Source organism: Morone saxatilis, unplaced genomic scaffold (assembly GCF_004916995.1).
Source record: "Morone saxatilis isolate NCDOM2014 unplaced genomic scaffold, NCSU_SB_2.0 Contig21, whole genome shotgun sequence".
NCBI lineage: Eukaryota > Metazoa > Chordata > Actinopteri > Moronidae > Morone > Morone saxatilis.
Genome location: NW_023339774.1, coordinates 3,760,045 through 3,778,807, shown reverse-complemented (window position 1 = coordinate 3,778,807; position 18,763 = coordinate 3,760,045). Strand labels below are relative to the sequence as shown.

General features: G+C 40.0%; 1 protein-coding gene across 2 annotated transcripts; it reads right to left on the bottom strand.

Annotated features, from left to right (window-relative positions):
* Positions 1-155: 155 nt before the first annotated feature.
* ghrb (growth hormone receptor b) lies at positions 156-17,819 on the bottom strand. Of its 2 annotated transcripts, XM_035667591.1 has the most exons (9): positions 17,661-17,819; positions 13,024-13,111; positions 7,584-7,719; positions 5,831-6,009; positions 5,205-5,383; positions 4,686-4,830; positions 4,022-4,112; positions 2,971-3,040; positions 156-2,604 (listed from the first exon to the last, which is right to left on the bottom strand). In XM_035667591.1, the coding sequence occupies exons 2-9, from the start codon at positions 13,100-13,102 to the stop codon at positions 1,732-1,734; spliced, it is 1,752 nt and encodes a 583-aa protein (XP_035523484.1). In that variant the 5' UTR covers positions 13,103-13,111; positions 17,661-17,819; the 3' UTR covers positions 156-1,731. The 2 variants fall into 2 exon arrangements, with proteins under 2 accessions (XP_035523484.1, XP_035523483.1); XM_035667590.1 differs by lacking the exon at positions 17,661-17,819 and having other exon boundaries at positions 13,024-13,126.
* Between the last annotated feature and the right edge of the window lie 944 nt (positions 17,820-18,763).

Sequence of the window (18,763 nt, the reverse complement as noted above, 5' to 3'; positions counted from 1 at the left end):
TATATATTTTATTTTAAATATATTGCTATTCTACAACTTTATCTTCTAATTTAGTATTTGACACATTGAGCACAAACTAAATGCAGTCATCTGTGTGCTCTTTGCAGTGTTTTGTAAAGTAGCTGAGATTAATAAAAAGGCAGAGGAAGGCAAAAGTATGAAAGTTGTCTATTTGTAACTTTGTAACACTTTAACACTTACCTGTAATTTGCATTTTATGCACTGCTAACTAGAAGCCAAATTAAAAATAAAAACCTTTATAGTCCATGCACATCCAAAACAATTACTAAAAAACTGACAATCCAAATAATTTTGTACCTCTTGAAATGTTTCACAGTTTCGAACATAAATGAAGAACAGGGTATGTAATGCCATCAAAGTAAGATACACATCTAATATTTTATGATCCTTTAACACACAGCTCATGCTTTATGCATCATGTGTTGGCAACATGATAATATGAACCCCAATAAGGCATTATTCATGAATATTCAAAAAAGCAACGGATTACTGAATGATTAAGTAACATCCATTGCGCCAATATTGGACTTAAAAACCTGAAAAGGACTGAAAACCTCATGGAAAGCATACAAATGTTGGATTCATAACAAAGGACACATGATTAATTTATGTTTATGGACATTTTTCACATAGCATATCAATTACATATGAAACCCTTTGATATGTACAAAATGATAAAAAAAAATATGTGCAAAAAAATTTAAAATGAATAAAGCATGTAACAGTACAATTAAATGTACTCTAACTTTAAGCTGCATTAATCAATATTTTTACATTAATGGTGAATGAAATGACTACATGTAATGTGAAAGGTGGTACTTGTAGTGACAAAATCACAAGGAATTACCACTAAAGGCAGGATTATACAGTGCGTGAGGGACTGCATACATCCAGTTTGTTGTGACCACAAGGACTTGGACTTGTCTGCGAAGCCGCTACGCTAGCAAGTTACGCAAGTCCTTCCAGGGACTCCAGAAAGTGGTATAAACAGAACTACTACGTGTCCGTAGTGTCCACAGCTGTTTATACATGCGTCCATTTGGGAATATAATCCAGGTTTAACGCTGCAGCGTTTTAGCCCTTTAGTTCATAACAATGGCAAAATGAGCGACTGGCTGATATAGAGAGCGGAGCATTTAGCAGCCAGAGTTGATAAAACCAAAGCTTAAAGGAATATTAATATTGAATATTGGACTTGCATTCATCAACAGAAACATGACTTCAAATTAAAGATAGTGTGTCTTTGTCACATGGATTTGTAAATGGCAGAACAGTTTTCCAATTAGCAGTGTCAGTTTGCAGAGATTTTTAGTGACCAGAAATTGATTGATGCAGCTTTAACAGAGATAGTTTTCTAATAAGTAGTGTTGTGGACCTGTTTTTTAGATGAATATTGAGTTTTTGAGGCAGTTTTCAGCCCATTTGAGTCATTTCTCTTTGAAAGGTTCTTTTCCACAACTGCAGTAAAACACATTGTTGTGCGCTCTTCCTCCCTCATACCAAACTTCCAACCATGTCGACTAAACAGCCCTGTTAAAGGTAGCAGTGGGAGAACGGAGGAGGTAGCGGTTGTGGCAGGACAGGCACAGATGCCCCATAACTATTTTAGGAGAGCTGACATTTAACACTCAACCTCAATAGTCAATCTCCCAAACTGTTACCAAGTTTAATTGATTGGATAGTCTTAACTTTGGACAGTTTACCACTGATCTATGGTGTGATGCTTCCCAAAAGGTCAGGGGTCAGGTAGCTGCCTGGTATCGGCATGGTCTTTGGGATTATCAGCTGTGGTGCAGATGTCGAGTTTGGTGTCAATAAGAGGCTATTCTGCCTGTCAACACCATCTACCACGGTGTAGACAGGAGCCGGGGGAAGAGGGGACATGAAGGTGGTATCTGATTTGCTGTTAGGCGAAAGGGTAGCTGAAGAACTCACATCTCCTCCTGTCTGGAAGGGTTCACTCATGTCTCCTGCGGACAATCTTGGGCTCATTTTTCTAGCCTTCAGCTCTGAGGTGTAACCCCCATGATCTGGATTCACAACCAGGAGCTGAAACTCCTTCTTTTCATTTGCCGCCATAATGTCTTTCTCTGCGTCTTTGTTACTTGACTTCTCCACCTCAGTTTGTTCCTCAGGTGTCAGCAGCACCTTGCCTGACGACCTCACCTCACTCACCTGGGTGTACAACACCCCTCTGCCCGGTGCTACAAAAGGAGGCTCCCCAGCGGAAGGGCTCTGGACCGGAGAGCTTGGCTCACAGGCTGTCGGGAACGATGTTTCCCCACTGAGGGTTTGATTTGGGATGAGAGGCTGGAAAGCTGATGCCTCCGGGTCGCTCTGGAGATCTGGGTCGCAGCAGCTGGCCCGGCCCGAGTCGTCGTCTCTGAAGCCGATGGAGAGGGGAGTGCAGGTGGAGGAAAGGGAGCGATGCATGAGACAGTCAGTGTCCAGATCGGTCAGTCTGTCGTTGTGCTCCTCAATGTCCAGATCGATGAACTCCACCCAGGGGTCGTTGTTGTACAGCTCTGGCCTCAGATCATGGGGAGCACCAAGGATGGATGTCAACTCCCTCAGCTTCCCTTTCTGTGAGGTAAAGAAAATAAAAGTTGATACACTAAGGAGACCACATTCAGCTGGCAAATTGGCTCAGCTGCTTCAGGGATAATTCCAGTTTATTACAACTTGGGTCTTTTTTTTTGCAGCCTTGGCCATCTGTCAGTAATATAAAATTGTTCTCATCGAACTGGGAATGCAGTGACATAGCTAAGGCTATGTCAGATGGGTCAAGATAAACAAGCAGGCTGTAAACAAGCCCACAGGTAAGCCAAACTTATTTAGAAGCGAAAACATACTTCCTGATTCAACTTTGCACACAGAGGGATTATTACTGATTATTGTCTGTCTTGGGTGAGCTCACTTTTGGTTTTACCTCAGAAAGAAGTGGTATACCTTGAGTAGTTCTGGGTCAATTCCTCTTATTTTAGGTCCAGGAACAGGAGGCAAAAGAATAACCATCAACCTTGGGGGAAAAAAAGAAAAAAAGTTAAATTTGACATAACACATTTGCGGGACTAACACTATTGTCAAGCTCTGCACCAGAACCAAGGAGGAGTAGTACCAACAATGGCAACCACTAGAGCCGAGATAGACGCTGCTATCGAGGCTTTTATTTTACATAGACGTCAGACTGTATCTTCTCAGTGTCACCTGACAACAGTTTGTTTTACTTCACTCCACTGCATTCTTAAACAACCTGTGTGTAGGATTTAGTGGCATCTAGAGGTGAGATTGGAGATTGCAACCAACTCGCCTCACCCTCCTATTCCATTTGTGTCAAAGAAACTATGGTGGCTGCAAAACTCAGCCAAAATGCGTACGCATTACCCTGTCTAGAGCCAGTGTTTTGTTGGTCCATTTTAGGCTACAACAACCCCAAACCCCAAAAACCCAATGATTCTTATTTTCAGGTGATTAAAAACTAATAAAACATACCTGTGCATATTATATTCCATTTCTGCCAAAATATCTTCCTAAATGTTACACACACACCTCTGGAAAAACCGGCATGTTGCCACGACTACCATCAGTGTCGACTTAAAAGTTGGATCTGGGCGAATAGGTCTCTAGTTAGTTTTAAAAAAAACAAATCCCGCTTGGGCCCTCCCCCACGGGCCCTCCCCGGAAACTGATGAGAGTGGAGGCAATGTCAGACTAAAGATGTTAATGGAGTGTCACAAGTTGACAGCTGTCTAATATCCGGCAAGTAACACATTAATGACATTAGAGAACAAAAACACACTTAACTTGATGTGCATACATGTATAGAATGTCTCGCGGTTTAACACCATTGAATAACAGAGTCACAGTGGCAGTTTTTCAAGGTCAAGCCGCCCACACACTGTGATTCTCACTGAGCAGCAGTCTGCACTTTCTCATTTCTCTGAGCTTCTCAAAACCTCACAGTCACACACAGAAATCCTGATGGTTGTAAAATACTTACTTTTCCTGCTGTGATATGATGACTAACATCAGGATGGCCACTAAACACAAGGCACCAAAGATGAGCAGGGCCACCACTGGAAACCTCGACACTGGGAGAAGAAATGGACACAAATTTGCTTATATTGCACTCATTTGAGCATGGTTAACATTATACCTGCAAAACACTGGCAAGTTAGCATTGTCGTTGTGAGCATGTTTGCATGCTGACGTTAGCATTTAGCAAGTACATCCTCACAGAGCTGCTAGCACTGCTGTAGTGCTGTGTAGTGCTGTCAGCTTTCAGTCTTGGTATACCATCATGATTATATTAAAGCTACAGAACTACAGTGCTGTCCAAACTAACTAAAACATTTGAGACAGAAAGTCCTTACAATTCATGGCTAAAGAATTGGAGGAGCACCTTGTACAAATATAAATGTACTTCTACTTTACTGTTTACCACAGGGGCTATTTTTTGTTGATATCGATTCAAGTTACTGATGCACAGTGAAAAGAGGGGAGCTGTCAGGTGGACTTAAAGCAAGCATTGAGAGGCTTATTCACACCGACAAGGACACTGAGCTGCAGCCTCTACAAGTTGAATGTGAAACTGATAAACCTTTGGAACAGCATGTGTAACAGCTTTGTCCATCCAGCCTGTAAACATTGCAATGAGTGTTTACCTTTAGATGGGATGTTGACGAATACTGAGTCGCTAAATTCTCCAAACTCTTTCACACTGAACATTTTGCACCGGACCCGGACCTCGTGATTGACGTTAGTTTGAAGTCCATAGATGGAGCGTTGGGTGCTTTTCACAAGGTCGGTCTGTGGTGAAGAAAATGAGGTTCAAACACAGCACCACAATCGTCTCCTCTAAGAAACATTATCCTTTCAATACAATAAGAAAAAGTTTACTATTAAAATCAGTCAAGGTATATTAGAGCCTAGGGATGGGATGATTTAATTGATCTGCAATGCAAGACATACATGCTTTTTCACAAAATGTAAGGTAAAGTGATTCCATTATGTCTGAGTGCCATTTTAAAAGTATGTTAAAATAAAGTATATTTTCATGATTATCGTGATAATATCGTGTATCACAATTAATCTGGCCAAGATAATCGTGACATGAAATGTACCTGATAAGTAGTTAATATGGTTCTAAATTACAACTTCACTGGAGAAGTAGAGACACCCACCACTTCCCACACGTCCGAGCTGACGTCGCGGTACTGGACCTCATACTGCAGCATCATCCATCCCATCTCTACATCCGCAGACAGAGGCGGCTTCCAGCTCAGCATAATGTCGTAGTAAGTGCTGGTCAAACTCACATTCAGCAGCGTCCAGTTCAGGCCGACAGGAGGATCCGGTTGCACTGCAGAACAGAACATAATTTTAGGATAATTGTATCATCAGTAACTGAACAAGAATCTCAGTGTTTTAACCGACAGCGTAGTCTTATAGTTTACACTGACTCATGCATTCATGAATTCATTCTATAATATATGGATGGTATAGGCATGTTAGTTGAAGTCCTCCAATGGATTAAATTAATTGATGGAAAAAAACACCTAATCCCTCAAGATCACTGCTCTGACTGCCTTTTTCAACTATATGGACAAAAGTAAATGGACAGAATGTGAGCGGTTCAATTCAGGACAAATATTCCCCAAAGTCCCCTATGCTGGTTTTTTAACCATGGAGTGGAAAGAAACAGTAGAATATGGCAAAACCTCACATGACTACATGGGGTTTTAATCCGCTTTCATCAACCTTCTCTAATCTGAATCATGACAGGCGGGCAGCGAGGCTGTAAACTCACCAATGTCTTGAACGTTGAAGCGGCTCTCATCGTAGAGGACAGTTTGATCCCTCGAGCGGAGCTGGACTCTGTAAGTTATCCATACAGATGTGTGGTTCTCATTGAAGAAGCACTCGTGGGGCCTGTCGGTGCTGTAATGGGGACACTCCCTCCACTCTTTAGAAGTGGCAGGGAGGGGTCTGCAGGGGAACAAGAGGAAGGAGGTGAGATGAAACACCTATTCATTCAGTCAGAAAATCTACCCCACAAAGTAGTTTCTAAATAGTTTAGTGAGTATCTTTTTAGCTGTAGATCGTAACAGGGTATACAGAATGTGCATAATGTTAGTGATTCTAAGACCCTTACCAGTGGAGGGGCTTAAAATATAAAAGTTTCTCTTTCCTCCTCTGGGCAGCACAAACGTGCTCAGTAAATATCGTGCCAATGTGCCAATTAGATCATGAGATATCTTATGAACAAGCTGACATTCTGGCCTGAAGGCAGTGGTAGAGGAAAGTTCACAGAGTATGGTTGCACTCACAAATTGGATTAAACAGTGTCTCAGAAAGTCTTGATTTGATTCAGTTCAATTCATTCTTGAATTATTATTATTTTAAGTATATCAGATGAACCCCAATATTGCGTAAATTGGTTTATTCCTTTATTTTGATAAGACAAGTGAAGATAGACAGGAAATGGTGGAGAGAGAGAGAGAGAGAGTTGGAACTGACCCTGGGCTTCTAGAGTAAGGGGGGTTACTTCTGATTCAAAATGTAATCCTTTGTTCGGGTGTGCTAAAAGGGTTGTGTTCCAAATAATTCTAATGAATTATGTGTTGATTTTGTTTGAATATGGCTTTTTTTCAACTAATGCAACATTTTCTCCTGTTGGACTAAAGTTTTTTTCAAAACGACAGACCCTACTGTTTTACTACATTTCTCAGGATTTAAATAAATAAAATAAAGCTATATCATTTTGAGCTGTCTTTAGTAGCAGCTTAGGTTTGAATACAAGACGGGTAGGGAAATCAGAAAGCACTGAAAGACTGTCGGGTTTGTTCTTTCAATCTCCCCATTCTTAAGAAATCTTGTGGACTTTTGCCTTGTCAACAGAGTGAGCAGGTGCCCTAGATAAGGCTAAGACACAACAATGTACACATTTGAGTTGTTAAAGCAGCAACATCTTCACTTCAGCAGCTGAGAGAAGAAGGGTTTTTAAAGTTCCTACATTTGCTCACACCGACATGCATTTTCTGACACATCTTTCCTTATCAGACACATGTAATCCAATGGTTTCTCTTTTTGTTTCTTCCTAATATTCTTCTTTATTTCTTTTTTCTTTATTTTATTATCTGGATCACACACATGTAATTGTTCATTACTAATATAGTTATTACTTATCGGTTACATATGTGTGAAGGCAGCTGAAATGTTAAAATGTGAAAATGTATTGCACTGTATAGGATGCTAGGACCATAATTATGCAAAATGTATGGACCACCCACACATTTATTAAATTTCTTTATATTTTTTAAATCAGATTTTTATTTGTCTTTGTATTATTTAAATGTTCTATTATTGTAATTTATAATCTTTGATGCATATGAGCCTGGATAGTCACTATAATGTATTATTTGTACTCTGCCAAGTTGTATCCAAATAAAAAGAAACCATAGCCTCTTTCCCATTTGCTTTTTTTTATGTTACCCTGATTTCCTTGAAAGCACAGAGAAACCACATATTTCTGTTAGTCATGACAACGTTTTTCCCCCTACATCTGTTTCATGTAGAATAAGCGGAGCTCTCCCGGCTCAGAGAGGCTATGGAAAGTGCCGACATTCCATCTGCAGCGGAAAGTCTCCATGTTGGTGGAGACACAGCCAGTGAGGTGTGGGTGTCTCTGGGGGAGGACTGTAGGGAAACAGAGAGAGGAAAACGATTACATATCTCATCATTGTTGATACTGTGAAATTCTGTTTTGCTTTTTTTGCTTCTGACTGATCATTGCCTGTTTGGGTGGCTGCGCCAAAACTTTAGAGACAGCAGAACAACTTGTAACCTAATTCCAGTGAGCAACCCAGCCACAGGGCAAATATCAGCTTTTTCCTGGAAGTCAGTCTTACCGCTGTTTAAGCGAAAGCTGCAGCTGGAGAGTTCACTGTCACAGCTGTCGTGGAATAAGCTATGTGCATTCTCTGTACTCAGAAACGCACTTGCACACAACTTGGATCCTCTTTTACTGCCTGCATAAACTGAATCCATGTGTGCACAGAGCAGTCAGTATAAGAAAGAATTTTATGTGTGCTGAAGATGGAAACCATGTCCAACATCTTTGGAAAAACATTTAGCTTTTATTTGTTAAAGGGGAGAATTTTGTGGTTCCAGAGGGAGCTGTGTGACGTCTGATAAAATGTGAAAAAAATAATTAGACTACAAGTTTGAAAATGAAAAAGGAGTGAGAATGTTAGACCTAGCCCACTCCTCATTTATGTTTGAGGCTAGCGGTTCAAGGCTACATTAGCCATTACTAGCCTGAATCTCCAAACGGACTATTGACCATCAGAATGGGTTGTGGGTAATGTAGGAATGTAACGAAAAATGAGTAGAATGAAAAAGATGATATCTTTTCTTTTAACTATGTATTGTGAGTCTAAAAATAAAGCTTGCTGCCTCCATGTTAGCAGATGGGACACGGGCCAAACTAAAAAACCTTGCAGTAGGTTTGACTCAAGGTACACTTACTACCTTTTTCAAGATCATCTCACAGCCTCCATAAGTGGATAGAGTTTGCTTGGAGAACGATCTGCATGGCTAGTTACTGTGGAGTGTTTATTTAATGTTGGTGAACTTTGCACAAAGAGAAGAGCAAGCTTTTTTTCCTTTACATTGCCGTTAAGTAAACACTGCTGATTGAATTACCAGGAGGCATTGTGATCAATGATTCTGGGGACAGCAGCAGCTAGCTGACCACGTCAACATTTCAGAGAGGAACAAAACACAAGACAGGGCTGGCTGAGTACCCAGAAGTGCAAGGACAAGATGGCTCCTTCACAGACGAGAGGCAGCGCTCGGAGCAGATGATGAATACCTCTGGCTTGCTTAGGGTAATTCAGGGAAAGGGGAGCTACAGGTTAAAAATAACCTGTTTACAAGATCATCGACTCCTCCTCCGAACTGTGCTTTGCTTAGCTCAGGTTTACGAGAAAAATCTATTTGATACTCAGCTATGCAGAGCATTTTTGTGGCTTGTGGATAGTTGGTACGTGTGTGACAGGGAACATGTGTGGCATTTTGGGGGCAGTGTGATTGCTGGCTTTATGTGGCTACATTTTTTTCTCAATTGTGTGAAGGGCTATGTTTATTTACTGCACGGCATAGGTAGTCGGGGCGGATAGTGTAGGAAAACAAATAAAATACACTGCCAGTAAACATTTTATGATACATTTTGTATCAACATTTTGCAACTTCCTGGACATGTTAACTATCAACATTACGTTGATAAAATCATATTCCGGGCGCATTACATTCTTTTGTAATAATTTCAAGTAGACAGCCGTTTGTTTGTAGTACTTCTCAGATTTTACATTACATACAAAACATATATTCAACTTCAGATCAGAATACCAAACAGTATAAAAAGTAGTCAGAATGACCTACTCCAGCTACTACTAAATAATCTACTAATATAATATATATGGGGTGTAAAGATTTACTGATACGAGTCGGAATTTAGTTTTATGACTCGCACTGAATTGTTCCATATTAAAACGCATCGTCCCTGAATTTGAAGATGGCATACTGGGCCCAGGAAACATTTTACAAATCTAAAAGTGTTTTTTGGATTTATATTGTGCTGACAATTCCGTACTTTATCAGTGAATTTTTGAATGAAGGCCTTTTAGTGGATCTGAATACTTCTTTCACCACTGAGTGCATGAGAAATATTTAAAGAGAATAAAAGCAAAAGGAATGTATTGCTTTATGACGCCTAATTCATACATATACAGTGTACATCTGGTCCTTATTAGCAGAGAGCGTGATTAGAATAACTAGATTAGCTTGCAAGATGAACATTTTTCTGCTTGTGTGCTTATCAAAGAAAGTGCTGCTGTGTTTGCTCAACAGAGCCGGCAGAGTTCACTTCTGGTGTAAGTAAACATGTGAGCAGTAGTCATAGAGCACTTTTCTCAACACAGTCGGCACATAGACAATTTCCAGGATGGTAATATCAATTTACAACATATTCTCATTACAGGACTCCACTTTCCGAGGCACAGTGCCACAACCCTACGAGGTAAACATGTTTACAGCATGATTTTTCTCTGAGTACTGCTGAGACTGAGCTATTTCAGGGTGAAACAAAACATCCTCGCTCAATCTGTTTTCATAAGTGCAGATGTGTTTCCTTTCAGACATGATTTCAAAGGGGGCAGGAAAAAGCTTCTGCATGAATTTCCTTTAAAGGACTCACTCACACATTCAGCAGATACCATAAATTCAGATCGAACACTGCTTATTGTCATTTTTTGTTTATACAACCTCATGATGATAATTAATGTGTGTTTTTCCAATCGCAGCATCAATTAACATCTGCACAGTGTGATGGTGGGAAGCCTTCATTAATGGCTTTCCTGTGAGCACACAGGGCAAACGGTTATTTAGAGAGTCACATGTTTAGAGATCAATCAGTGTGCTCTCAGGGGGAAATACCTCATCCTCTGCATTTAGAAAGCAATTTCCTTCCCTGGCTAAGGGCCACAATGCTCTCATCAGTGATTACTGAACCTTTTGCTAACCTAACAAGCCGTATGGGCACAACGTGGACAGAAATAAAGCTTGTGTATGACAGAAAGGGAAGAGTGACAGTATAACCTCTTCAGCCAAGAAACGTAATGACATTAAGCACCAATGTCCTGTTTCCTGAGCGATATAAACAGTGCTGCTCAGGTAGTGAGGAGGACAAAACACTATCACCATCACCCCTACAGGGACCATTCCATTTCTAGAAGTGGTACCTCCGGTGGCTTGTGCTTCAATACAGTTGGGAAGTGAGTTATTTCTGGCGACCAGTGTTGTAAAAGGAAAAGCCCCAGACATTTTCTCACAGGCAATGTCAGCTGACCGAGTACATGAAACTCTCCTGGTTGAATCATCAACACAAAATGGTTCTTTGATAAAAAGTCAAAGCAAAAGTACTACAGTAAGAAACAACAAAGCACAAAGCTTAAAGTCCCACTCCACAAAAAAGGTTTTCTTCTGGTTACTACACTGTGATGTTTGATGTTCACTGAGCAGAATGATGTACAGTATGTGCAGAGTTTGACACTAGAAGGATTTTTTCACATGCATCTGCTGAAAGTGGAAAGTTTCTCTGTGCATACGGAGAATCTGATTTTAAGGGCCGGGGTTTACAAGCATGATTTGTGACATCACAAATAGTTTGGAGATCAATGACAATGGACCTGACAGTGACATCTTGTGTCCAGCAGGAAAACTTTGAAATGATTGAAACATTCGTTCATATTCATAGATTCTGGAATTTTTAATAAGGCAAAGGGAGTAAATGACTTATTAAGGATCTCAGCTATCCACTGATCTACAGACGGCTCGATGTAATTTCTCTGGGGGGAAAGTCTTTTACTGGCCAGTGTGCGTCATGTTACGGATCCAGGAGTTATAATTAACACAGTATGACTTTTATGTCAAACTGGCATATATCTTCAGGGTTTGGGCTACATCAGCAGTGAACACATTCAATTTAAAAGAAATACAGTCTTGGAGCAAAATAAGCTTCAAAGTTTTACTATCCGCTTTGGGCCAATGTAGCTAAGCTGGCTATTAAGTGTTTTTCTAACCATTCCTGAGCGACTCTATCTCTCTATTTTAAGTTTGTGCTTTATGCTACAAACCGCTCTACGTGATGAGAGTGTACGGCTAGCAGCAACCTGTGTATCTATGTATTATTTTTACAATTGATGGGAATTTGATTTAACATTGGTCTTGATAATGTGAGTAAAAATACGCGGAGTGGGGTAGCTAACGTTGCTAGTTAGCAAAAGGTAGCCAGCAGGCATAGGCTGTTTTTGATAGCTCCTGCCTGCTAATAGCGGTTAGCCTGTGTCTGTGTGCATAATTATGCACCTCTCTTAGAAAATACTAAGATCATAAATATTAAAAAATATTTCAATATTTGTTCTTTTGTTATGTAGTCTCTCACAGGAAAAGCAGCCATTCACCACAGCCAACATCCGCAGTCTGAGATAAAGCAGCAATTCAGAAATCTTCAGGCTATAATAAGTTGTCAAACTTGCTACCAAGTCTGCATTAAAATAACTATACTTGGTTGAGGCAACATTTATTTCAATTTGACCGCAGTCAGCTCTCCCTCGCATATTATGCTACAGGAGAAAACATTCCTGTCAGAACTAAGCAGCCTAGTTCAATCCAACATAAAGACAACAGACAAAAACAGAACAAGTGGCAGGAGAACAGGGGTAGAGGGGAACACGTCCTCCATCCAAATCTCCACCAAATTACTGACAGTGTTATGTAACAAGACAAAGTACAGGATGTCCGTGCATGACTTTAGTGGTCAGAGCAGAATTTGTTTATATATGTGGATAAAATACGACCCATGTATGCAAATACACAGCCTTTCCACTGTCACTGAGGGGCTGTTTGGTAGAAAGGGGGGGCTCTACACACTCTCTAAACAGCTTCCCATTGTTCAGCAGTGGAGTACTCTCTGCTCTCCAGAATTCCTGGGAAGCCACTTTACTAGAAATCCGCTGGCTGTTCCATGTGGCTCTGTGTGGAGCACTGTTGTGCAACACATCTCATTTGAAGGCCAAGGCAGCACAGTAACTATGCACTTGCAAATGTTTTATATTGTCCTGTCGTCCATTAAAAGCAGATTTGTCTAAAAAATTTGTTCCATCTGGTGTTGAGCAATATTTTATTCGCAACAAAATCGATCAACGGGAATTGGGTAATCTTGGCATCATAAGACAGCAGATGTAAAAGAAAGCATCTTCAATGCCAAGCATAAAAGCTGCCAGTAACATAACGCAATATGTCAATGTATGTTGTATAATAAACAGAATTTTAAACTTGTCTCAAATCTGTCCACAAATTAGCAAACATTTGAATCCAATTAAACTATGCAAGAAAACTGAAGACAGCAGTTGCCATGAATGTCAACAATCATAAACATACCTGGCTCAGAGGCTGATTCCAGCGCTGAAGCAGTAAAGATGTAAAGGACGAAGAAGAGCATGGTGACAGTGGCAGCCATGGTGTTGAGCTGTGGAGGACACATGTGGTGAATGTTAGTTTCTCAGTGCAGTCCACCCAGCTGAGCCACAACACATGAAAGTCCAGCCCACTACCACCATTACCACTCCTTAACTTTTTCTTTTAAATTCGGGAGAGGTTGGGTACACCCATAATAAACCTGAATAGAGTCATAAGTGTTTGAGATAAAAACATGCATTCAATGATTTTACGTCTCAGTTTGTAAACTCTGCTCCAGTGCACACATCCGAACATTCAGCGGGATGAACTCTGTTCCCTCTTTGCAAATATTTTGCTGAATACTTTGAACCCTTTAGGACAGGAACCCAAGAGATCAGTTTGCCTCTTAAACTTTTTATTCTTTTTGATTTATGTAGGATTTTACTTCTACATATGAAATCACTCATTTGTTTTCTTTTAAAAGGATCTTATTTCATCCAAGTCATTTGAATGAACGACACTTTAACTGATATGTGTTCTCAGTTTTTACACTTGAACTGACTAACTCCTTGAAGTACTTCTTATCATCACTTAAGCATTGTCCATGCCAGACGTGTTCTCCCCTATTGGAGGCATGGCGCCTGGGAAGAGCGTACAGGAGCAGGAGGATGCAGGATATGTGAGTTAAAAGCAAGTATATCTCCAGCCTTCAAAATTCTAGAAATCGCTTAATTTGGAAAAACTTCATCAACTTTGCAAAAAAGTTCTGATTTAGCAAACGTTTCCACTCCGACAGTCTCTTCCACTTGCTCTATTAACACAAGGGCTCAAGCAGACATTAGACGGACTTGGTACTAGGGAGCGCTAGCAAGGTTAAGTCTGTTTAATTTCCGGTCCAACTGATTCTCACACAGCTTTTCCAGGTAATGACATTTCAGCTTCCTTCACTGATTGCGTAACTGCCACTTCAACTTCTTTCAGAAACCTTCCTTTTCGGTTTTGCGCTTGAAATTAAACTTATTTCTTTCAGGACTTCCATCTCCATTATCACTTCCACTACAACATACATCACAGCTCCTTCCAGCACTTCCACTTCAACTGTGCTCCAACTTCATTCAGGGCTTACGCGTTCATTACACACTTTAGTTGTTAGTATTCACACTGTTCCTGGACAGAAGTGTTTCGAAACAGTGAACTGTTTGTTCTAAATGTGACATCCACTTCCAGCCAACAGCACTGGGTTCTTGACAGCACTTTTGAAATCCAACCCCACTACATTCTGGTTGTGGTCAAAGCAAGGGCGTGGGAAGAAGGGGGGGGTTGAGTAGAGAGCACCCTACCCTTTACGTCCCAGCCATTTGTTTTAATCTACACATAATACTAAAATAGGTTAAAAGTTGTCCCTGCAAGGACTAGTAGGCATATTGAGTAAGTCTGGTACACTTCACCTGTTTCATGTCATGTGTTCCATCGCACCATACACATCCATCTGGCGTCACAACCGGCCTCTTGTTTCATCTTGTAATTGACATGACATTCTCAGCCTGATTTATCAATGAAAATATAATCTAATACCTGTTTGGAGAAGCCTCCTTACTCAAACAGCAATGTCATTTTCAGATTTTGGTGGCAACTTAACACCTGTCTTATTTCTGGCCTTTTGATTACTTCACGGCCTAAAAATGTGTGTCTAACAGCCAAAAACGTTTGAACAAGTCACAGAAGCATTCCTGCAAAGAGAGGGTATATGGGAGAGGATCATGTATCTAAGAGGTATCAAATGTTCTTGATCCCAAGGGATTTCTGGGGCAGATAGAACAGAAAAAAAAAGTATCACCTGACTGAAATGAATTAGCCTTAATAGGGAAGCAAACGTGCTAATTCTTGCCCATTAGCACTGATGCCAAACACTGGCTCATTTCAGTTTATCAGAGGAGAGGATTACTGAGCTGTTGATGTCATACTGAATGAACACCTCTTGAATTTAATGGAGTTTATCTGTTTTAGGAGCTGTTGTGAAGCATGTGTTGTTTTTAAGTGTGACCTGCTGTGCACTTCACACAGGCCATACACACATATGTAGAATATTGGCTGATAAATCTTGCCTGGATTGTTTTTTGTACTCTTCAGGCTGCAAATGTTCTGCATCAGTCAGACTCTGTGTTTGGTTCAGCAGGTTCACATATGCTAAGAGTAATTATCGTTAGATAATCTTTCACTACTTGTGTTCGGTTAAGTGGAGGTTCAATTCCTTGAAAAATGTTATTATGATGACACGTATGTGCAATGTTAGGGCTAGGAGTCAGGCACTATGACTTTATAATCTCTGTTTACCATGCAGCTGAGGACAAACGAGCTTTTAGACTTTGGGATTTCTCATGCTGATAAGACAGACTAACAGACAAAACTACACTCAAAGCTACAGATGGCACAAACTGTTTAAGTGAACAGGTGTGGACTCCACAAACATAGTCAATGTCATAACAGTTTGTGAGCAGCCAATAGTCCCATTTCTTATGTATTTTAATGCCATTTAAGTCATATGCTGTGATATATAACCTCTGCAGCTGCAGAGAGGGTAGTGGGAGGTTTCTGGGATTTATGCAATGATACGAAAAAACAGTATTTCCATTAAATCCATTTTAAACTCCAAAAGTATCCCTGATAACTTCAACACTTGAGGGTCGTGACAGTTTGTGCACCTAAAACTGGGGTAATGGGACATAAAGGTTGAGAAACTTTGATGTAAGAGGACATTAGAACTAGGGCTGTGTATTGGCAAGAATAAGACAATAACATATGTATCACGATACAGTGGTTACGATCCGATATATTGCGATACTGCAAATAGGGCGATATATTGTGCCCTCAGTTTACCTTTACCAGACGGCTATCCAGTGGTTGGGAGTTTAAACACAAATCAATACAGTGTTATTGAGATATTGTTATTTTCTATTTATAATTAGAAACTATGAATTCTGTTTTAATATCACATTACAGTAAAACGTACTTATCTACTGGTGCTATGATGATACTATTGTGTGTGCCTGTGTTCACCTTCATTGTGGTTGCTTTGGAGAAGAAACCGTGAATGTAAAAGGACTGCGGGGGAGGAACATATTTTTGTTGTATCAGATGTGTTTCACTTTGTGCAAACGGCAAGACCAAATACCTCAACAACCAGGGGAACGCCATGTCAGGTAAAAGGCAGAAAAATAAGGCCTGAACGCTACTGTGCCAAATGTTTTTGTAACTTTTTCACTTCTCATGTAGGTCATTCGTTGCAGAATCTGATTCAATATGTATCTGTGATAGTGTAAATATGCACCACCCACAATGAATGAACATTGCTGTACATCTGTGGACGATTGGCGCGGCTTTAAATTGAGTTTTAATTCTAACATTGTGTTTCTATTCTATTCACTTCTCATTAATTACAGTCATTTAAAGCTACAATGCGTACAATTTTTACACTGTGCAACTTTGGTGTCCTCTCCCAGGTAGTAGTTGAAAAGACAACAAGTTAAAGCAGCATTGTTTTTGTTGTTTTGTTGTTGTTTTTTGCCACTAAATCTCACACACTGGTCCTTTAAACTGCTTTATATGTTCCACTTTTCCCACCAGCTAATGGTGCTGCTTCCATGCATCATAATTTATAAGTAAATATGTTTGTTTATAAAATCTTTATCTAAAACATAATATGTGACCAACAGCCATCAAATGTATGACGCAGTTGAGCTAAACGTAACAAACTAATTTCAGGGCTACATCGAACTATTATTTTAATTATCTATTTATATTTATAATCTACCAAATATTATTTACTTGATTAATTGATAAGTCGCTTATTCAATAAAATGTCATAATTAGTGAAAAATGGCAAAACAGTATCTAATAACAACAAGTTATATCCTTTCAAACTACTTGTTTTTTCGGGCCAACAGTCTAAAACCAAACATATTTTATTAGTTGTATTATCTCATGAGACAAAGAAAAAGACCACCCATCTAATAAGCTGCAACTTGGGAATGTTTGGCATTTTTATTTGGAAAAATGACACAAATCATTCTCAAAATAGGTGCAGATATAATGTTGATCAACTGATTGATTATGGACAGATTATGAACTGTTTTGGCTGTTAATATTCTTCATTCTAATACATAAACACATCAACAATAAACTGTTTTAAATTTGCACTATTAAGTCCCTCAAAACTGAGCTTTATGGGGCCTTGAGAACCTAAAACATGTTATTTTCCACCTTTTACCACCTGTACTCAGATGTATCTACCACATTCAAACCTCGACAAGCCACTTTTGTGACAGACAGCTTGAACTTATTCTTCACAGTATTTTATTTTAATGACACCCCCAGTTTGCCTTGCACGGTCTGGGGTCAAACCTGTTTTTCCCAGTGTGCTCTCTCAGATTGTGCAAGATTCCTGCAGAAAATGTGCACAAAACGCTAAAAGCTCTGACCCGATAACGTGCAACAACAAGCAGCAACTGCCTCTGCTGTGAGGAGACTTTATGATCAAACACACACTGTCAGACACTGTCGGTTTACATACAGCATCGTAAACACACAGGAACATGCAGGGGGGACATAAGGCAGCTCACCGCTGTGGTGGAGTGGACAGCAGTCTGTTCCCAGTCCTACAGCGGCAATGAAGTCCAGAGTCCCCCTGAACAGACCGCGGACACCCTCTAAAACCCGCACCGGAACACGTCTAACCGAGGTCCGTGCTGGCTGCTGACGCTGTCGAAGAAACACTGGCTGGTTGGCTGTCGGTGTGTGTGTGTGTGTGTGTGTGTGTGTGTGGAGCAGGAGCACAGCTGTAACAGTCACTCTGTAGTTTCTGAGGCAGAGAAAGGGCGCCATCTGTCGGTGGAGTCTGGGTACAGCAGGAAAACTAAGCTACTTTATACTAACTGCACCAGTATTGTCATTTTTACTTTACAACAGCTTTAGTTACTTTTCAGATTAAATGACATAGTTTTAAGGATTAAAGCAAATAGTGCCTTATATAAAGTATGGTAAATCAACTCCACAGTAATGTTATAGTAGGCTAATAATAATCATATATTATAGTGTATGACAGGGGTCAGTGGCGCCTAAAGAAGTGAATACCTTTTAATTGGCCTGTCCTGCAAAGGATAAACTCCACACTCTTGCATACTTAATTCACCCAAAAATGTGCCAGTAGTATTTGCTCATTGTTACTTAACTACAGCTGCTTAACTTCAGGAAGTAAGGATCATTAAGAAATGAACATTACACATAGGAGAGGAGCAGATCTTGCAATCAATACTGGCCTAAAGGATATAAGCTGTGACAGCTACATAAAATAATGCATTTTGAGTCAAGTGTTCCTTATTCATCAACCAAAATTAGACAACTCTGTCATCATACCTATCCCATCAAAAATAAACCATGCACATCAGAGGGGATTTAGTAGTGCATACCCAATGCTGACTGAAAAATAAGTATATGTGTGTATACCCTGCACTACACTATTGACAGGGGCCATTCTGCTGTCCAAGAAGTACTTTTGCTTTTGTTTTGTTAATTGTTGTTGCAAATACTTTTACTTAAGTAAAAGAGTTTTACTTATAACAGAGTATTTTTACAGTGTGATATGTAATACTTAAGTAAAAGGTTTTAAATACCTCTTGCACTTCACACTGCTGAAACATGAGCTGCAGGCTCTAACAGACAGCAG